Source organism: Cherax quadricarinatus, chromosome 82 (assembly GCF_038502225.1).
Source record: "Cherax quadricarinatus isolate ZL_2023a chromosome 82, ASM3850222v1, whole genome shotgun sequence".
Taxonomy (NCBI): domain Eukaryota; kingdom Metazoa; phylum Arthropoda; class Malacostraca; order Decapoda; family Parastacidae; genus Cherax; species Cherax quadricarinatus.
The window spans coordinates 11200407-11223425 of NC_091373.1; the positions used below are offsets into that span (position 1 = coordinate 11200407).

General features: G+C 44.2%; 1 protein-coding gene across 2 annotated transcripts in view; it reads left to right on the forward strand.

Moving 5' to 3' along the window:
• LOC128702838 (glutathione S-transferase 3, mitochondrial) overlaps window positions 1-22713 on the forward strand; it is an 87563-nt gene extending 64850 nt beyond the window's left edge. For both annotated transcript variants that reach the window (XM_053797267.2, XM_053797266.1), the window contains 3 exons: window positions 12533-12630; window positions 21562-21692; window positions 22343-22713. In XM_053797267.2, the coding sequence (XP_053653242.1) occupies window positions 12533-12630; window positions 21562-21692; window positions 22343-22443 (330 nt within the window). In that variant the 3' untranslated portion in view covers window positions 22444-22713. The remainder of the gene's footprint in view (window positions 1-12532; window positions 12631-21561; window positions 21693-22342) is intronic.
• Window positions 22714-23019: the final 306 nt, after the last annotated feature.

The following is a 23019-nucleotide window of genomic DNA, read 5'->3' on the forward strand; positions in this document are numbered from 1 at the left end:
CAGGAAGGTGTATCTCGACCGCGACAGAACACAAGCAGAAAGGCAGAAACAGAGAGAGATGGTAAAAAGGCGAAAGGAGGAAAGAGAGGGGATGGAGAAGACAGACAGGAGATCCCAGACACAGGAAGATCAAATACAGCCTCCCTCACAACTTCCTATAGAAGACTCCCAACCAGGTCAACCCCAGTGCAACCAAACACTTTAAACCAAAACACCCATGCCGCATCCAATGCCCCCACCCACTGCATTACAAACTCCACCCCCACAGCAACCACCCATAGTTCCCTATCAGGTCTCCCACTTCCCCAACCCCAATACACCTCCCAGACCACAATCTTAGAAAAGAAGTTGGTGTGGTATACTAATGCAGATGGAATAACAAATAAGTATGAGGAGTGGCACGAAAGAATCAAAGAGACATCCCCAGACATAATAGCACTCACAGAAACAAAACTCGCCAGAATAATAACAGATTCAATCTTTCCATCCGGATATCAAATCCTCAGGCAAGACAGAGGGAGGAGAGGGGGAGGAGGAGTTGCACTGCTCATTAAAAACCAGTGGGGGTTTGAGAAAATGGAAGGAATGGATGGCACGGGCGAAAGGGACTACTTAGTAGGAACAATCCAGTCTGAGGGACATAAGGTGATAATTGCAGTAATGTACAACCCACCACAGAACTGCAGGAGGCCAAGAGAAGAATACGATGAGAGCAACAGAGCAATGGTCGACACACTAGCCGAGGTGGCCAGGAGAGCACACATGGGGGGAGCAAAGTTACTAGTTATGGGTGATTTCAATCACAAGGAGATTGACTGGGAAAACCTGGAGCCCCATGGGGGTCCCGAAACATGGAGAGCCAAGATGATGGATGTGGTACTGGAAAACCTCATGCATCAACATGTTAGAGACACTACCAGAGAGAGAGGAGAGGATGAACCAGCAAGACTGGACCTTGTATTCACCTTTAGTTCTGACATCGAGGATATCATGTATGAAAGGCCCCTGGGAGCTAGTGATCATGTGGTTCTGTGCTTCGACTACATAGTTGAGCTCCAAGTGGAGAGAGCAGCAGGAATAGGGTGGGAAAAACCAAACTACAAAAAGGGGAACTACTCAGGCTTGAGGAAATTCTTTCAAGACATTCAGTGGGAGAGGGAACTGACAGGAAAACCAGTACAAGAAATGATGGACTATGTGGCAACAAAATGCAAGGAGGCAGAGGAGAGGTTTGTTCCCAAGGGAAACAGAAATAATGGGAAGAACAGAACGAGTCCTTGGTTCACCCAAAGGTGTAGGGAGGCAAAAAACTAGGTGTACTAGAGAATGGAAAAGGTACAGAAGACAGAGAACTCAGGAAAATAAAGAGATTAGCCGAAGAGCCAGAAACGAATATGCACAGATAAGAAGGGAGGCTCAGCGGCAATACGAAAATGACATAGCATCGAAAGTCAAGACTGACCCGAAGCTGTTGTACAGCCACAGCAGGAGGAAAACAACAGTCAAGGACCAGGTAATCAGACTGAGGAAGGGTGGTGGGGAATTCACAAGGAACGACCAGGAGGTATGTCAGGAGCTCAACACAAGATTTAAAGAAGTATTTACAGTGGAAACCAGTAGGACTCCAGTGCTGGATGAGGTACATATATCCAAGGAGGAGGTGAAGAAGCTGCTATGCAAACTTGACACCTCAAAGGCGGTGGGACCAGACAACATCTCTCCGTGGGTCCTTAAAGAGGGAGCAGAGACATTGTGTGTACCATTAACAAAGATTTTCAACACATCATTTGAAACTGGGCAACTTCCCGAGGTATAGAAGATGGCAAATGTAGTCCCAATTTTTAAAAAGGGAGACAGACATGAGGCACTAAACTACAGACCTGTATCACTAACGTGTATAGTATGCAAGGTCATGAAGATCATCAGGAGGAGAGTGGTGGAGCACCTGGAAAGAAACAAGTGTATAATTGACAACCAGCATGGTTTCAGGGAGGGAAAATCCTGTGTCAAACCTATTAGAGTTTTATGACAAGGTGACAGAAGTAAGACAAGAGAGAGAGGGGTGGATCGACTGCATTTTTTTGGACTGCAAGAAGGCCTTCGACACAGTTCCTCACAAGAGGTTACTGCAAAAGCTAGAGGATCAGGCACACATAACAGGAAAGGCACCGCAATGGATAAGAGAATACCTTACAGGGAGGCAACAGCGAGTCATGGTACGTGACGAGGTGTCAAAGTGGGCGCCTGTGACAAGCGGGGTTCCACAGGGGTCAGTTCTAGGACCTGTGCTGTTCTTGGTATATGTGAATGACATAACGGAAGGGATAGACTCAGAAGTGTCCTTGTTTGCGGACGATGTGAAGTTAATGAGAAGAATCAAATCGGATGAGGATCAGGGAGGACTACAAAGAGACCTGGACAGGCTACAAGCCTGGTCCAGCAACTGGCTCCTTGAGTTTAACCCTGCCAAATGCAAAGTCATGAAGATTGGGGAAGGGCAAAGAAGACCGCAGACACAATATAGTTTAGATGGCCAAAGTCTGCAAACCTCACTCAAGGAAAAAGATCTGGGGGTGAGTATAACACCGAGCATATCTCCTGAGGCGCACATCAATCAGATAACTGCTGCAGCATACTTGCGCCTGCCAAACCTACGGATAGCGTTCCGATACCTCAGTAAGGAGTCGTTCAAGACTCTGTATATCATTTACGTCAGGCCCATACTGGAGTATGCAGCACCAGTTTGGAATCCACACCTAGTCAAGCACGTCAAGAAATTAGAGAAAGTGCAAAGGTTTGCAACAAGACTAGTTCCAGAGCTACGGGGATTGTCCTACGAAGAAAGGTTGAGGGAAATCGGCCTGACGACACTGGAGGCCAGGAGGGTCAGGGGAGACATGATAACGACATATAAAATACTGCGCGGAGTAGACGAGGTGGACAAAGACGGGATGTTCCAGAGATGGGACACAGACACAAGAGGTCACAATTGGAAGTTGAAGATTCAGATGAATCAAAGGGATGTTAGGAAGTATTTCTTCAGTCATAGAGTAGTCAAGCCGTGGAATAGCCTAGAAAGTGAAGTAGTGGAGGCGGGAACCATACATAGTTTTAAGGCGAGGTATGATAAAGCTCATGGAGCAGGGAGAGAGAGGACCTAGTAGCAATCAGTGAAGAGGCGGGGCCAGGAGCTATGACTCAACCCCTGTAACCACAAATAGGTGAGTACTCACTCACACACACACACACACACACACACACACACACACACACACACACACACACACACTCACTCACTCACTCACACTCACTCTCACTCACACTCACTCACTCACACTCACTCTCACTCACACTCACTCACTCACTCACACTCACTCACTCACTCACACTCACTCTCACTCACACTCACTCTCACTCACTCTCACTCACACTCACTCACACTCACACTCACTCACACTCACTCACTCACACTCACTCACACTCACACTCACTCTCACTCTCACTCACACTCACTCACACTCACTCACACTCACTCACACTCACACACACACACACACACACACACACTCATACTCACTCTCACTCACTCTCACTCACACACTCTCACTCACACTCACACTCACACTCACACTCACTCACACACTCACTCTCACACACTCTCACTCACTCTCACTCTCACACATTCACTCACACACACACACGCTCACACTCGCTCACTCACACACTCGCTCACACTTGCTCACTCTCACACACTCGCTCACACTTGCTCACTCTCACACAATCGCTCACACTCACACACACACACACACACACACACACACACACACACACACACACACACACACTCACACACACTCACTCTCTCACACACACACACTCACACACACACACACACTCACACACACACACTCACACACACACTCACACACACACTCACACACACACACACACACACACACACACACACACACACACACACACACACACACACACACACACACACACAAGGGGACACATTTGGAAGTTGAAGACACAGATGAATCACAGGGATGTTAGGAAGTCTTTCTTCAGCCACAGAGTAGTCAGTAAGTGGAATAGTTTGGGAAGCGATGTAGTGGAGGCAGGATCCATACATAGCTTTAAGCAGAGGTATGATAAAGCTCACGGTTCAGGGAGAGTGACCTAGTAGCGATCAGTGAAGAGGCGGGGCCAGGAGCTCGGACTCGACCCCCGCAACCTCAACTAGGCGAGTACAAATGTAGTCCCAATTTTTAAAAAGGGAGACAGACATGAGGCACTAAACTACAGACCTGTATCACTAATGTGTATAGTATGCAAGGTCATGGAGAAGATCATCAGGAGGAGAGTGGTGGAGCACCTGGAAAGAAACAAGTGTATAATTGACAACCAGCATGGTTTCAGGGAGGGAAAATCCTGTGTCACAAACCTACTAGAGTTTTATGACAAGGTGACAGAAGTAAGACAAGAGAGAGAGGGGTGGATCGACTGCATTTTTTTGGACTGCAAGAAGGCCTTCGACACAGTTCCTCACAAGAGGTTACTGCAGAAGCTAGAGGATCAGGCCTCTTCAAGGGGGGCTCCTTGGCGTGGTGAAGAGGCTCTTGGTCTGAGGAATTAGACCTGTCGGTCTTCTTCCTCAGACCGAACCTAATTACCTCCCAATCTCCCCTCCCCTATCCCGTCCTCCCCTTTTTCCTTTCCTCCTCCTCCTCCCCACCCCTCCCTTTTGCCCTTCCTCTTTTCGGCCTTTGGGATTTCTCCCACAGGCGCGCTAGTTCCTAGGTAGGGGAAAGGATACCGGGGTCCATCCCATTCCATTGAGGTCCTTGGCGGTGGCGTAGTTTGCCGTGGAATCTGGATCGCCTGGGGATGTCCCGATCCCTCTCCGGTATCCCGGAGTAGCTTTGGGTGTCTTTCGGGCGACGGGTGTATCTCTGGAAGCCACCTTTCGGATTCCGGGGGTGGTGGCCGAAGGAGGTATGCTTTGTGGCGGATATCCGGCCGCCCTCTCTTTTGTCCACCGAGGTAGCTCGGCAGATGTGAGGTTGCTATCCCGGATTGTTAGTTTACTAGCATGATGGGTAGGGTATGGCACGGGTTCCATGCTGCATCTGCGCTACTTGCGGTGCTGAGGTCCTCTTGGGCGCGGAGGGAGATTTCTGGCCCTTTCATTCCTCCTAGGAACTATCCCTCCCCGGTCCCCCCTTTTTTTTTATTCTTTTTTTTTATTTTTATTTTCTTTTCTTTTTTTTTTTTTCTTAAAAACAAAAAGAAAGAAGTAACCTAACCATGGCAGCCCTAGTCCATGAACCTCCTACCCCCGGGCCCCTTCTTGATACCGCACCCCGTTCTGACCCCGCCTCGTCTTTGGACCACTCTTCAGACACTCCTCATGCCTCTGTACCTCTTGCCAGTGCTGTTTCCTCACCCGCTTCAGGTACTGAGGCCTCGACTGACTCCTTCGATTTATCGGACCTTCGCTCTCCTCTGACTATGCTTCCGGCCTCTCCCTCTACGGTGCGGCAATTTTCAAATCGCCGACCCGTTCCACGTCGGACCAACTCTGGTCCCACGCCTAAACGCCAACGACAATTACCTGCTGATGATACTTCTCCACCTTCTCGTTCTTCTCAGAAACGATCGACACGTCCTTCACTACCTTTCCACGCTCATTTTCAGACTGAACAATGGACTAAATTCTTCACTTTACGACCAACTTCCTCTACTGCCTATCTTTCTGACCACAGTATTGGCAAGGCACTCCTACGCCATGTTGGTGAAGATATTTCTTTTCATGCTCTTAAGAGCGGTACGCGCATCATCACCGTACAGAATGCTACCCAGGCTCATGAGCTCTCTCGTCTTTCCCATATCGATACTGTTCCTGTCACTCTTGAAAAACATCATTCCCTCAATTCTTGTAGTGGTACCGTCATTCTGCCCCATACCATAGTTCAACAAAATTTCCAGACATGTGGCACTGACATTCTTGAACAGCTGGAACTCCAAGATCTCCCAATCCTCAAGGTAGACACTTACGTTCTTCCTGCCCGCGGGCGGAGACGATACCCTAGCAATGTGGCTCGTTTAACTTTTGACAGCCGAGAACTCCCATCCTCAGTTTATATAGCAGGACATCGGTTACAAGTCCGAAAGGTGATCCCTACACCCCAACAGTGTAGAAATTGCTGGCGATTTGGCCATCCAGCAAAATATTGCAGATCTATCGCCGAATGCCCAGTCTGTGGTGCCGATGACCATTTTCATACGTCTTGCAATCGATCTCCCTCTTGCCTTAACTGTCATGAGGCTCACCCTTCGTACTCTCGCCGTTGTCAAGTCTATTTAAACGAGCGGGAAATCCGTTACCTCAAAGAGACAGAAGGTCTCCCTTATGCCATGGCAGTTTCTCATCTCCGCCTCCAAGGGAGACTCCCACGTGTTTCTTATTCCTGTGTTTCAAAACGTCCCCCCACTTCTGGTATCCCATCTTCTACACCCACCTCTGTGGTTACCTCAACCATAGTCACTCCTGTATCTAATCATTTTGTTGTCCTCAGCTCAGACGTCCCTACTTCAACGCCTCAGTCTGATCTCGCTTCTTCGTGTTCTCTCTCACAAGCCTCAGTAACGACGAGATCTCGTATGACACCTCCTCCCAATCGTCCCTCTACTTCTCAAAAGTCAAAAAAAGGTCCGTTAACACCTCCTACCCATCTTCCACCTCCTCATTTTACCCTCCCTGTCTCTGTCCCTTGTTCTCCCCCTTTCACTGGCTCTGTTACAAGTGTAGAGGTTCACCCTCCTCCTCGTACTGTACCTTCCTCCCCTGTTCCCTCCCAGGTTTCTTCCTCTTCTGCCACCTCCCAGGTTTCTGCCTCTTCTGTCCCCTTCCACGCTTCTCCAGTTCCCTCCACCCTTTCGCCCCCCCCCCCCTACCTTGGTACAGTCCAATACAGTTCCAATCTTTACTCATCCTCCCCCTACCATTTCCAATATTGTCTCCCATATGACGTCTCTGAATTCCGAAACACTTGAAGCAATCTCTGAATATATTGCAGAGACCAAACCATCAATGGACACTGATCCACCCTCTGTTCCTTCTCTCTCCTCTCCTCCATCTGCGCAACTCCTTTCTTCACAGCGCACCGTTCCTTCGCTGCTTGAACGTTTTCCACTGCCTCCGCATGTGGACTTTTCTAACCCCTCTAGTCCGTAGGAACCCTTACCTGCGGATTTCAAGTATCTTTATTATTGCCAATCATGGCCTATTTACAGTGGAATATACGCGGCCTCAGGGGTAATCGGAGTGAGCTTCAGATGTTACTCTCCCAGTTTGCCCCTGTTGGTGTTTGCTTACAGGAACCAAAATTACACTCTGCTGTTATCTCTCCCATCTCAGGCTATAATTTATTGTATTCTTCAGATCCTTTTCCTGATGGGACCTTTAATGAAAGTGCCCTTCTTCTACGCACTGATATTCCGTACCATCAGCTATTTGTTCATACTTCGCTGCATTACACAGCAGCCCGTATCCACTTGCATAGGTGGTATACGCTCTGTTCTTTATATCTCTCTCCTTCTCGGGCATTATCTATTCCGGATATTGCCTTTCTTGTTTCGTCATTACCGCCACCGATTCTGTTACTTGGTGATTTTAATGCCCACCATTTCCTCTGGGGGGTCTCACTGTGATTCCCGTGGAATTTAGTTAGAGGCTTTTCTTGCCACCCACCCCCTCCATGTTTTAAATACAGGTACTCACACCCATTTTGATCCTCGGACTCATACTCTCTCTTGCATCGATCTCTCAGTCTGCTCTTCCTCCACCGCATTAGACTTCACTTGGTCTGTTCTTCCGGACTTACATGACAGCGATCATTTCCCAATCATTCTTACTTCCCCTTCATATTCACCACCTCTGCGCATCCCACGCTGGCAATTTGATCAGGCAAATTGGAACCTTTACTCACACCTAACTGTTTTTAGAGAGGTTCCTTCTTCGTCCTCCATCGATGAGCTTTTACACCTCTTCTCGTCCTCTGTTTTAACTGCAGCTTCTCATTCTATGCCCCAAACTTCGGGCAGGCATTCTCAGAAATGCGTGCCTTGGTGGTCTCCTGCTTGTGCTCGTGCAGTACGTTTGAAACGCGCTGCATGGGGCAGGTACCGGTACAATAGAACCACAGAGAGACTCCTTGATTTTAAACAGAAGCGTGCGATCACTCACCGTGTCATCCGTGACGCTAAACGCACTTGCTGGCGAGATCATGTCTCCACCATCACCTCTGCTTCCTCTGAGTGCAGTCTGGAAAAAAGTACGAAAACTGAGTGGTAAATATTCTCCTGACCCGGCTCCTGTTCTGCGGGTTGCCGGTGTTGATATAGCAAACCCACTAGATGTTGCCAATGAAACTGGCAATCATCTGGTCCGTATTTCTCAGGGACTCCATCTATGCCCCTCATTTCTTTCCTCAAAGTATGCCAGAGAGTTAGCACCCTTGGACTTTTCTTCTCTCAGAGAAGAACAGTATAATGTGCCTTTTACACTTCAAGAACTGGAGGCAACACTCTCAGCTTGCCGATCATCGGCAGCTGGGCCCGACGACATTCATATTCGTATGCTACAACATTTACATCAGTCAGCCCTTGCAGTCCTATTACGCCTTTACAATCTTATTTGGTCACAAGGAGTTCTTCCACAGCTGTGGAAATCCGCCATAGTTCTACCTTTCCGCAAACCAGGCACTACGGGACATGAAACCTCCCACTATCGTCCCATTGCTCTTACCAGTGCAGTTTGCAAAGTAATGGAACGCCTAATAAATAGACGTTTAGTGTGGTATTTAGAGACACACAACAGTCTCTCCACTCGTCAATATGGCTTTCGTAAGGGACATTCTACCATAGACCCCTTACTACGCTTGGATACGTATGTTCGTAATGCCTTTGCTAATGACCACTCAGTTATTGCCATATTTTTTGACCTTGAGAAGGCATATGACACAACTTGGAGGTATAATATTTTAGCCCGAGCCCACTCCTTAGGCCTTCGAGGCAATCTACCATCCTTCCTTAAGAACTTTTTAACTGACAGGCATTTCCGTGTTCGGGTTAATAATGTGCTCTCCCCGGACTTTATCCAAGCTGAAGGTGTCCCCCAGGGATGTGTTCTGAGCACAACACTTTTTCTCCTTGCTATTAATGATTTGGCCTCTAGTCTTCCATCAAATATTTGGTCATCACTCTATGTTGATGACTTCGCTATTGCTTGTGCAGGCGCTGACTGTCACCTCATTATAGTTTCTCTCCAACATGCAGTCGACCGTGTTTCCAATTGGGCCACCACACGTAGGTTTAAATTTTCCAGCACTAAAACCCACCAAATTACTTTCACTAGATGCTCTGTCATCTCCGATCATCCTTTGTACCTCTATGGCTCCCGTATCCCTGAACGTGATAGTCAAGTTTCTGGGCCTCCTCTTTGATCGTAGGTTATCCTGGAAACCTCACATTACCTCTCTGAAGGCAACTTGTCACAGCCGGCTGAACCTTCTTAAAACCCTTGCTCATCTTTCATGGGGAGCTGATCGTCGAACCCTCCTCCACCTACATTCCACCCTTATTTTATCGAAACTTGATTATGGTGACCAGATCTATTCAGCGGCATCTCCTGCTACTCTCTCTAGCCTTAACCCCATTCGTCACCAAGGATTACGTTTATGCCTTGGTGCTTTTCGCTCTTCCCCTGTCGAGAGCCTCTATACAGAAGCGAACGTTCCACCCTTATCCGATCGCCGTGATGCCCATTGCCTGCGCTACTATGTACGCTCTCATGATCTCCGCAATCCTTCCATTTATAGAATGGTCACTGATATTAGTAGACATTCTTTATTTGTTCGCCGCCCCTGTTTACTCCGTCCCTTCTCTCTTCGCCTTCATTCGCTCTTGTCTTCTCTTCAACTACCACCTTTCTATGTACATGTAGCATCTCACTTTTCCCTACCCCCCTGGGAAGTTCCAGCTGTTCGAGTCTGTTCTTTCTCCCTCCCTTGCTCGAAAGCCCAACTGTCTACGGTCGCTTCCTGCTCTCTCTTTCTTGACCACTTTCACTCCCATTCTCATGCCATTGCCGTGTACACAGATGGCTCTAAGTCTTCTGACGGCGTAGGATTCGCAGCAGTGTTTCCGGACAGTGTCGTACAAGGGCATTTACTATCTTTGGCTAGTATTTTTACTGCTGAATTGTATGCCATCCTTACAGCACTTATCCGTATTGCATCTATGCCTGTGTCATCATTTGTGGTTGTCTCAGACTCCCTTAGTGCTTTACAGGCTATACAAAAATTTGATACACCTCACCCCTTAGTCCTCCGTATCCAACTTTGGCTACGCCGCATCTTTACCAAGCATAAAGATATTGTTTTTTGTTGGGTCCCTGGTCATGTTGACGTACAGGGCAATGAACAGGCAGACACTGCTGCGCGGTCAGCAGTACATAACCTACCAGTTTCTTATAGAGGTATTCCATTTACAGACTATTTTGCTGCAATATCTTCCCACCTTCACACCCGTTGGCAACAACGTTGGTCTACTATGCTCGGCAACAAACTTCAGTCTATTAAACCGAGTATCGGTTACTGGCCGTCTTCTTATCACCAGTGTCGAGGTTGGGAGACTACTCTCTCCCGTGTTCGCATTGGCCATACTCGTCTTACTCGTGGATATCTCATGGAGAGGCGTCCTGCTCCTCTCTGTGAGAATTGCCAAGCTCCATTATCAGTCAGCCACATTCTGTTGGACTGCCCACTTTATCAACGAGCACGCAGAATTTACCTCTGTCGTTGTCTTCGCTCCGCTACTCTCTCTTTACCTTTCCTTCTCGCTGATGGACCCACCTTTCATCCGGACTCTCTCATTGACTTTTTGACAACAACTGACTGACTTCACAAATTCTGATACCGTCACCCCTTTCTACTTCAATCTCTTGCTACCCTCTACCCCCCGTACTATCCCCTGCCCCGCTGTTTTCTGTAACCTGCTGATCATCCCTCCTCCCTTCTGCCATCCAATACCCTCGCTTCCTTCCCTACCCTGCAGCGCTGTATAGCCCTTGTGGCTTAGCACTTCTTTTTGATTATAATAATAATAATAATAATAGAGGATCAGGCACACACAACAGGAAAGGCACTGCAATGGATCAGAGAATACCTGACAGGGAGGCAACAACGAGTCATGGTACGTGACGAGGTGTCAGAGTGGACGCCTGTGACAAGTGGGGTTCCACAGGGATCAGTCCTAGGACCTGTGCTGTTCTTGGTATATGTGAATGACATAACGGAAGGGATAGACTCGGAAGTGTCCTTGTTTGCGGATGATGTGAAGTTAATGAGAAGAATCAAATCGGATGAGGATCAGGCAGGACTACAAAGAGACCTGGACAGGCTACAAGCCTGGTCCAGCAACTGGCTCCTTGAGTTTAACCCTGCCAAATGCAAAGTCATGAAGATTGGGGAAGGGCAAAGAAGACTGCAGACACAATATAGTTTAGATGGCCAAAGTCTGCAAACCTCACTCAAGGAAAAAGATCTGGGGGTGAGTATAACACCGAGCATATCTCCTGAGGCGCACATCAATCAGTTAACTGCTGCAGCATACGGGCGCCTGGCAAGCCTACGGATAGCATTCCGATACCTCAGTAAGGATTCGTTCAAGACTCTGTGTACCATTTATGTCAGGCCCATACTGGAGTATGCAGCACCAGTTTGGAATCCACACCTAGTCAAGCACCTAAAGAAATTAGAGAAAGTGCAAAGGTTTGCAACAAGACTAGTCCCAGAGCTACGGGGATTGTCCTACAAAGAAAGGTTGAGGGAAATCGTCCTGACGACACTGGAGGCCAGGAGGGTCAGGGGAGACATGATAACAACATATAAAATACTGCGCGGAATAGACGAGGTGGACAAAGACAGGATGTTCCAGAGATGGGACACAGACACAAGAGGTCACAATTGGAAGTTGAAGACTCAGATGAATCAAAGGGATGTTAGGAAGTATTATAATGTATTGTGGTTGTTGCATTGTTGTGGTATTCTTGTAGTTATTGTTGGTGTGTTTTGTAGTTATTATTGCAGTGTTTTGTAGTTATTGTTGCAGTCTGAGTTGTGGCATACTTTTGTAGTATGTGTTGCTTATTGTTAGTGTGAGTGTGGCAGTTGATGTTCATCTGGAATAGGTTTCTTACTTTTTTTTTTTTTGCTGCCTTGATATACAGTACCAGTCTTTATAATAATTTTATCCTTTATTTTTTGTGTATTTCCTGACAGGTTGATTAAGCATGTGTGGCAGTATTTGGTTTTAAAAGATATGAACAGTGTATTCTATAGCTATTAATAGTAAGTGATCATGGGATAGCTTGAATGAAGATTACATAACTAGTTTTTTCAACTGGAAATTTTTCATGAAAGTTTACAGTATTTGTTAAAATTAATTCAAAGCCTTATCATTACAGGTAGGGTCCATGCGCAAAAAACTGAAGATCCATTATCCGACAATGTACAGCCCAAATAATGACCTGTTTAACTGTTACCAGAGAGCACACCAAAACACGTAAGATACCTGTTTATCATGTATCTTTAATAATATATTTTGTTTTAGTATAAATTTTAAATTGTATGATTAACAATTTTTAAAATATTTTTTTTTTTTTTTGTTTTCATGAGATGTAATAGAGTTGATGAGATGAATATGTACATAGTTTTTGTATCCTTTTAATAGATTTCACGGAATTATAGAAAGTTGTTAACCCTTTGACTGTCACGGCCATATACAGTGGACCCCCGCATAGCGACCTTAATCCGTGCAAGAGGGCTGGCTGTTATGCGAAATGTTCGCTATGTGAATTAATTTTCCCCATAAGAAATAATGGAAATAAAATTAATCCGTGCAAGACACCCAAAAGTATGAAAAAAATTTTTTTTTACCACAAAAAAATGTTAATTTTAGTACACACAAACTGAAAAAGGCATGCACAATTACATGACACTTACTTTTATTGAAGATCTGGTGATGATTGATGGGATGGGAGGAGGGGAGAGAGAGTGTTAGTGTTTAGAAGGGGAATCCCCTTCCATTAAGACTTGAGGAGGCAAGTCCTTTTCTGGGGTTACTTCCCTTCTTCTTTTAATGCCACTAGGACCAGCTTCAGAGTCACTGGACTTCTTTCGCACAACATATCTGTCCATAGTGGCCTGTACCTCTCGTTCCTTTATGATTTGTCTAAAGTGGTTCACAACATTGTCATTGTAATAGTCACCAGCACGGCTTGCAATAGCTGTGTGAGGGTGATTTTCATCCATGAAGGTTTGCACTTCAAGCCACTTTGCACAGATTTCCTTAATCTTTGAAGTAGGCAATTCCTTCAATTTCTCTCTCCCCTCCTTTGAACCAGTTTCCCCAGGTCTGGCCTCTTGCTCTTGAAGTTGATCTATCAGCTCATCAGTGGTTAGTTCTTCATTGTCCTCCTCCACCAACTCTTCCACATCATCCCCACTAACCTCCAACCCCAAGGACTTCCCCAATGCCACAATTGATTCCTCAACTGGCATAGGATTCTCAGGGTTAGCCTCAAACCCTTCAAAATCCCTTTTGTCTACACATTCTGGCCACAGTTTCTTCCAAGCAGAGTTCAAGGTTCTCTTAGTCACTCCCTCCCAAGCCTTACCTATAAGGTTTACACAATTGAGGATATTAAAGTGATCCTTCCAAAACTCTTTTAGAGTCAATCGAGTGTCTGTGGTCACTTCAAAGCACTTTTGAAACAGAGCTTTTGTGTACAGTTTCTTGAAGTTGGAAATGACCTGCTGGTCCATGGGCTGCAGGAGAGGAGTGGTATTAGGAGGCAAAAACTTGACCTTAATGAAGCTCATGTCCCCATAAAGTCGCTCTGCCACGTCTGTAGGATGACCAGGGGCATTGTCTAACACCAGGAGGCACTTAAGTTCTAATTTCTTTTCAGTTAGGTAATCTTTCACATTGGGGGCAAATGCATGGTGTAACCAGTTATAGAAAAATTCCCTAGTGACCCATGCCTTACTGTTTGCCCTCCACAGCACACACAAATTATCCTTGAGGACATTCTTTTGCCTGAACGCTCTGGGAGTTTCAGAGTGATACACTAATAAAGGCTTCACTTTGCAATCACCACTAGCATTGGCACACATCAACAAAGTAAGCCTGTCTTTCATAGGCTTATGTCCTGGGAGTGCCTTTTCCTCCTGAGTAATGTAGGTCCTGCTTGGCATTTTCTTCCAGAACAGGCCTGTTTCATCACAATTAAACACTTGTTCAGGTTTCAGTCCTTCAGTTTCTATGTACTCCTTGAATTCCTGCACATATTTTTCAGCCGCTTTGTGGTCCGAACTGGCAGCCTCACCATGCCGTATCACACTATGTATGCCACTACGCTTCTTAAATCTCTCAAACCAACCTTTGCTGGCCTTAAATTCACTCACATCATCACTAGTTGCAGGCATTTTTTTAATTAAATCCTCATGCAACTTCCTAGCCTTTTCACATATGATCGCTTGAGAGACGCTATCTCCTGCTAGCTGTTTTTCATTTATCCACACCAATAAGAGTCTCTCAACATCTTCCATCACTTGCGATCTTTGTTTCGAAAACACAGTTAAACCTTTGGCAACAACAGCTTCCTTGATTGCCGTTTTCTTGCCCACAATAGAAGAGATGGTTGATATGGGTTTCTTGTACAACCTGACCAGGTCGGTGATACGCACTCCACTTTCATACTTATCAATGATCTCTTTCTTCATTTCAATGGGAATTCTAACCCTTATTGCTGTAGGGTTGGAACTAGAAGCTTTCTTGGGGCCCATGGTCACTTATTTTCCAGAAACAGCACCGAAAACACTGTAATAATACGAAATATTTTGATCGTATGCTTGAATGTTACCGCGGAGGCTGGCTGGTAAACAATGGGACAGGCGGCACATGTGAGGCTGGCTGAGGGCGCACATTGGACGCGTCTCGGACGAAGGCCGCTGAGCGGGTTTTTGTCCACTATGCGGGGCAAAATTTTAGCGAACAAAGCGTCCGCTATGCGGATTGTCCGCTATGCAAGGCGTCCGTTATGCGGGGGTCCACTGTATATACGTCTTACGAGGTACCGTGTTTGACATATGTATACTCATAAATTCTAGCGGCTTCAAATCAAGCAGGAGAAAGCTGGTAGGCCTACATGTGAGAGAATGGGTCTGTGTGGTCACTGTGCACCACATAAAATCCTGGAGCATGCAGTGCATAATGAGAAAAAAAAACTCCGACCGTTTTTTTTTTTTTTTATTAAAATGCCGACTTTGTGGTCTATTTTTGTATAGTATTTATGGTTGTATTCTCATTTTCTTGGTCTCATTTGATAGAATGGAAAACGTATTATAGAAATAGAGGTGATTTTGATTGATTTTACTATAAAAAAACCTGGAAACTGAGCTCAAAGTAGGGGAAATGTTTGATTTTTGCCAATGTTCAAAAGTAAACGAATGATGTCATTGTCCAATAAATGTCCAACTAGCCATTCTAATATGCAGTCATGAATGGGTTGATATTATTTATACAATTATTACAGTATTGCAGTTGTCTGCATAGTAATAAGTCTTCTATTTTTTTGTTTGAATAAAAATTCAAAATAGAAAGCAAGAGTAATATCAGAGGGGCCTGGAGACATGACTGATGAACAAAGAAAATGTTATTTTAGAGCCAGGAATGTCTGCATTGTTCATTCTGGACCTTATTTTGAAATTATCATATTTTTTAGTTTTTGTGAAATTGGCCAAATTGCAAATTTCTGAGCATGTTATTGGGTAGTTGAAATCAGTAAATGGGCAGTTTCTTGTACTCAATCGATAGAAAAAATGGAGTTCTAAAGAAATAGCTATGAGTTTGGTCGACTGGAACAATGGAATTAGCCGAAAATAGGGCTCAAAGTGGGCGAAATCACCGATTTGTAAATATCGCCGAGTTCGCTAACTTCGCGAGAGCATAATTCCGTCAGTTTTCCATCAAATTTCGTTTTTTGGTGTCATTACAATCGGGAAAATATTCTCTTAACATTTCATAAGAAAAAATAATTTTTTTTTTTTTAAATTTTGCGACACCAGGAGACACCTCAGGATTGGGGGTTGCGACAGTCAAGGTTTGACAACGTATGTACTTATGCCATAATGGGTTCTGCAACAGCCATTACCAGTCAGACCATTGTAATTCTGTTTTCTCCATGATGCAGTATTATAAAGATTTTTGGAAGCAAATTTATTGCACCAAATTTTTGTTTATGGGCCAATTCACGTTTGCTATACCTTTTGAAGGGTTTCAAGAGATTTCTTACTCTTGCAGCCCAGTCCTGGGCCAATCTTGCCTGGTGCTTACCTGATCAACCATGCTGTAACTGCTTGTGGCCTGCTGGCCCACATATCCATCACAGCCTGGTTGATCTGGCACTTGGCAGAGGTACATGCTCCATTTCCTCTTGAAAACTTTTATACTTCTACCAGCAGTGTTTCTGATATCTTGTGGTAGTGTTAAACAGTCTGGGTCCATGGATGTTAATACAGTGTGCTCTAATTGTGCCCATGGCACCCCTGTTTTTCACTGGGTTTATTTTACACATTTTCCCAACTCTCTCACTCCAGTATGTTATGCACTGTGCAAATTTGGGACCAGACCCTCTAAACACCCTCCACATGTTTATTATCATGTATTTCTTTCTCCTCTGCTCCAATGAGTATATATTTAGGACTGAAGCATTTCTGGTAATTTAGATGCTTTATTGGTTCTGTGAGGGCACAAGTGATCTGAAAAGTGTGTGAAGAATTTTCTTTGTTTAGAAAGTTCTCATTATTCACCCTTTTGTGATATTTTCCTATGTTCCTGTTTCTTTATTTGGTGATCTTCTTGTGTTTTTCATTCTTTGCATTTCTAAGCAGTTGGAACTTGTCACTGTTGATCATCTTTACTTGACACTGGAAGACTGTTTATATCTATCTGCAATTTTTTTTTAATCTTCTTCTGAGGTAATTTTCGTGCTTATTTTGGTATAATTTGCAAATGGTGATAAGTAACTGTGGCGAGTGCTTATTATTAAAGGGGACAAAAGAGAGTGCAAAAATTATAGGGGGATAAGTTTGTTGAGTATACCTGGTAAAGTGTATGGTAGAGTTATTATTGAAAGAATTAAGAGTAAGACGGAGAATAGGGTAGCAGATGAACAAGGAGGCTTTAGGAAAGGTAGGGGGTGTGTGGACCAGGTGTTTACAGTGAAACACATAAGTGAACAGTATTTAGATAAGGCTAAAGAGGTCTTTGTGGCATTTATGGATTTGGAAAAGGCATATGACAGGGTGGATAGGGGGGCAATGTGGCAGATGTTGCAGGTGTATGGTGTAGGAGGTAGGTTACTGAAAGCAGTGAAGAGTTTTTACGAGGATAGTGAGGCTCAAGTTAAGAGTATGTAGGAAAGAGGGAAATTATTTCCCAGTAAAAGTAGGCCTTAGACAAGGATGTGTGATGTCACCGTGGTTGTTTAATATATTTATAGATGGGGTTATAAGAGAAGTAAATGCGAGGGTCTTAGCAAGAGGCGTGGAGTTAAAAGATAAAGAATCATACATAAAGTGGGAGTTGTCACAGTTGCTCTTTGCTGATGACACTGTGCTCTTGGGAGATTCTGAAGAGAAGTTGCAGAGATTGGTGGATGAATTTGGTAGGGTATGCAAAAGAAGAAAATTAAAAGTGAATACAAGAAAGAGTAAGGTTATGAGGATAACAAAAAGATTAGCTGATGAAAGATTGGATATCAGATTGGAGGGAGAGTATGGAGGAGGTGAATGTATTCAGATATTTGGGAGTGGACGTGTCAGCGGATGGGTCTATGAAAGATGAGGTGATTCATAGAATTGATGAGGGGAAAAGGGTGAGTGGTGCACTTAGGAGTCTGTGGAGACAAAGAACTTTGTCCTTGGAGGCAAAGAGGGGAATGTATGAGAGTATAGTTTTACCAACGCTCTTATACGGGTGTGAAGCATGGGTGATGAATGTTGCAGCGAGGAGAAGGCTGGAGGCAGTGGAGATGTCATGTCTGAGGGCAATGTGCGGTGTGAATATAATTCAGAGAATTCGTAGTTTGGAAGTTAGGAGGAGGTGCGGGATTACCAAAACTGTTGTCCAGAGGGCTGAGGAAGGGTTGTTGAGGGGTTCGGACATGTAGAGAGAATGGAGCGAAACAGAATGACTTCAAGAGTGTATCAGTCTGTAGTGGAAGGAAGGCGGGGTAGGGGTCGGCCTAGGAAAGGTTGGAGGGAGGGGGTAAAGGAGGTTTTGTGTGAGAGGGGCTTGGACTTCCAGCGGGCATGCGTGAGCGTGTTTTTAGGAGTGAATGGAGACAAATGGTTTTTAATACTTGACATGCTGTTGGAGTGTGAGCAAAGTAACATTTATGAAGGGGTTCAGGGAAACCGGCAGGCCGGACTTGAGTCCTGGAGATGGGAAGTACAGTGCCTGCACTCTGAAGGAGGGGTGTTAATGTTGCAGTTTAAAAACTGTAGTGTAAAGCACCCTTCTGGCAAGACAGTGATGGAATGAATGATGGTGAAAGTTTTTTTTTTTCGGGCCACCCTGCCTTGGTGGGAATCGGCCAGTGTGATAAAAAAAAATAAAATCATAAAAATCCTTGAAAAGGTTCTAAGAAGCAAGATAGCCACCCATCTAAATACCCATCAGTTACACAACCCAGGTCAACATGGGTTTAAAGCAGGTTGCTCCTTCCTGTCCCAACTACTGGACCACTATGACAAGGTCCCGGATGCTCTTGAAGATAAATAAAATGCAGATGTATTATACACACACTTTGCAAAAGCCTTTGACAGATGTGACCATGGTGTAATAGCACACAAAATGCGTGATAAAGGAATAACAGGAACAGTTGGTAGATGGATCTATAATTTCCTAACAAATAGAACACAGAGTAATAGTAAACAGAGTCAAGTTTGAAGCGGCTAAGGTGAAAAGCTTTGTTCCACAAGGCATAGTACTCGCTCCCATCCTGTTCCTCATCCTCGTATCTGACAGACAGGGATGTAAGAAACAGCACCATGTCATCCTTTGCAGATGACACCCAAATTTGCATGACAGTGTCCTCCATTGAAGACACTGCAGGACTCCAGGCAGGCATCAACCAGATCTTTCAATGGGCCACAGAAAGCAATATGAGAAATTTCAATTACTCTGAATAGGAAAACTTGAGGAAATTAAAACTATATCAGAGTATAAAACAAATTCCAACCTCACAATAGAACAAAAACTAATGTAAAAGACCTGGGGGTGATGTCAGAGGATCTTGCCTTCAAAGACTACAACACTGTATCAATTGCATCTGCTAGAAAAATGACAGGATGGATAATGAGAACCCTCAAAACTGGGATGTCAAGCCCATGATGACACTCTTCAGGTTGCTTGTTCTATCTAGTGCTGCACATTAACAGCACCTTTCAAGGCAGATGAAATTGCTGACATAGAAAATGTACAGAGAACCTTCACAGCGCACACAACTGATAAAACACGTCAATTACTGGGAACACCTGAAAGTTCCTCAACCTGTACTGCGTAGAATGCAGGTTGGAGACATACATGATTATATACATTTGGAAAATCCTAGAGGGATTAGTACCAAACTTGTACATGAAAATCACTCCCTATGAAAGCAAAAGACTTGGCAGATGATGCAACATCCCTTGTTAAGAGACAACACAATAAGTGTGAGGGGGCCCTAGACTGTTCAACTGCCTCCCAGCATACATAAGGGAGATTACCAATAGACCTCTGGCTGTCTTCAAGAATGTGCTGGACAGGCACCTAAAGTCAGTACCTGACAAGCCGGGCTGTGGTTCGTACATCGGGTTGTGTATGGCCAGCAGTAACAGCCTGGTTGATCAGGCCCTGATCCACCATGAGGCCTGGTCACTGACTGGGCTGTGGGGCCATTGACCTCTGAAACACATTCCAGGTATACACCAGGTGTGTAGATAACAAACGGTAAAGGTGCTGGGACTGTGCCTTGAGGTATTGAGCTTTTTTTTTGATAATGCCGAATTTTCCTCTTGTTAACTACAATGGACCCTCGACCAACGATATTAATCCGTTCCCGAGAGCTCATCGTTAGTCAAAATTATCGTTAGACGAGTTAATTTTCCCCATAAGAAATAATGGAAATCAAATTAATCTGTTCTTGACACCCCAAAGTATTGAAAAAAAAAAATTTTACCACATGAAATATTAATTTTAATACACACAAACTGAAGAAGACATGTACAATTACATGACACTTACCTTTATTGAAGATCTGGTGATGATTGATGGGATGGGAGGAGGGGAGAGTGTGGATGGTGTTAGTGTTTAGAAGGGGAATCCCCTTCCATCAGGACTTGGTGTCAAGTCCTTTTCCAGGGTTACTTCCCTTCTTCTTTAATGCCACTAGGACCAGCTTGAGAGTCACTGGACCTCTGTCGCACAACATATCTGTCCATAGAGCTCTGTAGCTCCCGTTCCTTTAAGATTTGTCTAAAATGGGCCATAACATTGTCATTGTAACAGTCACCAGCACGGCTTGCAATAGCTGTGTTAGGGTGATTTTCATCCATAAAGGTTTGCAGTTCAACCCACTTTGCACACATTTCCTTAATCTTTGAAGTAGGCACAATGGATTCCACAACTGGCATAGGCATCTCAGGGTTAGCTCCAAACCCTTCAAAATCTTTCTTAATTTCCATTCTAATTCTCACCCTTTTTATCACAGGGTTGGCACTAGAAGCTTTCTTGGGGCCCATGGTGACTTATTTTGTAGGTGCAATCACTAAAAATGCTGTGATAATATGAAATGTTCTGATTGTTTGGATGTGACCACGGTGGCTGGCTTGTAAACACTGGCACCCACGGGACAAGTAAGGTGCGCTCAGGCCACACGTGGATGCGTCTCGAACAGAACGTATCGCGTTGGTCGAGTTTTTTAGCGCTAGTCGAGGCAAAATTTTTGAGTTAAAATGTATCGCTAGTCGGATTTAATGTTATACGATGCCATCATTGGTCGAGGGTCCACTGTACTACTACTTGTGTTCTGTTTGTCAGAAAATTGAAAATCTGTTTGCTTGCTTTTCAAGTTATCCTTTTTTTGTTTTTTTGTTTTTTTTTTTAACGAACCCCTTAATTTATGTGCAATTACTCTATGATCACACTTGTCAAATGTGGGGCATAGGTTAGGTAGTTTAAGTTGGAGTTGCCTGTACATATTGTATTACAAATTTTCATGCGTATTTGATCAGTAATTTCCAAAGTCAATAAGTAAAACTTGCATTTTATGTTTCTGGAATTTGAAAATTTTTCTGTATTTTACTAAATTTAATTGCATAATTTTGAATTTTGTACATAGGAGCTTGCACTTTAATCAAGTTGTGAAAGTAATTTTTCTTTTTACAGTCTTGAAAATTACCCAACATTCCTGACGCTGTTGCTCTTGGGAGGCCTCTATAATCCTGTGGTGAGCGCTGTAGGAGGAGCTGTGTGGTGCGTTGGTCGGATTGCCTATGCTCTTGGATACTACACAGGAGGTATGACAGTTTGTAATTTAAGTGATTCATCCTTCAATCATATACAGTGGACCCCCGCATAACGATCACCTCTGAATGCGACCAATTATGTAAGTGTATTTATGTAAGTGCGTTTGTACGTGTATGTTTGGGGGTCTGAAATGGACTAATCTACTTCACAATATTCCTTATGGGAACAAATTCGGTCAGTACTGGCACCTGAACATACTTCTGGATTGAAAAAATATCGTTAACCGGGGGTCCACTGTATTTTAAAAGCCCCTTGTATGTACAGTACACCAATTACTGCAGTGTACTGCAGTATGTCTCTGCATAGAGCACTCATTTCTCTGAATGCATTAATATTTGTACTGCTAAAGAATGGACATAAAAGAGAAGAATGAAATTGCTGAGGTCCATTTCCCTAATGTGCCCAGCTTTGAGTGCAAACATGGCTAGTGATCCTGCAGGGTGCCCAAAGTTGTCATGGTGATGTAGTGCACTAAAACATCAGATCTCTAGTTCCCTACTTACGGAGAGCTGGGGGGCCTGGGTTCGAGTCCCAGTTAAACTGCAGTATTTCCATTTGTTTCCATGAATGCATTGTATGTGAAGTGTGATATATATATTTATTTATTTATTATTAATAAAGAATTATTTATTTTTTGTAGATCCCAAGAAACGTATGCGTGGGGGCTTTGGTTATTTTGGGCTTTTCGCTATGTTGTACTGCACAGTGCGTTTGGGCACAGGTATGCTTGGGTGGTTTTGAGTTGAACTTGGTAAGTTCACTGCTCCTGCATTGTACCAAATGCTGGTGTATTGCCAGGATTGTTGAATATTACATCACTGTTGATCATTCCTAGCTAATTATCCTGGAACCTTCATAGTTAATACTTTGCTAAGCTAGCGATTGCTCTTGTATGATTGCATTATAAATATAGCTAAGCTAGCAATTGTTCTTATATGATTATATTATAAATATAGCCAAGCTAGTGATTGTTCTTGTATGATTATATTATAAATAAAAAGATATATTAATGATTTATTTTTTATTTGCTTTCCTTGTAAAAGTAATGCTACTTAAGAGTATTTAATACACAGCTCACACTGAAAGAGCATAAATGAAGCCTATCAAGTGCTAATAGGTAAGCAAGGAGAATAACCAGTCTTGTCAATCAGCATCCCTTCAGGGATGGGTCCCTTGGTGTGGTGAAGGGGCTATTGAGCCAAGGTATTCAACCTCGTGTCTCCTCAGATTGAATCTGAATACTCCTAACCTTTCTTCTCCCCTCTCCATTTGGCCTCTTTATTTGGGGATAGTGGAATGATGAAGTAAAGGGTGTGA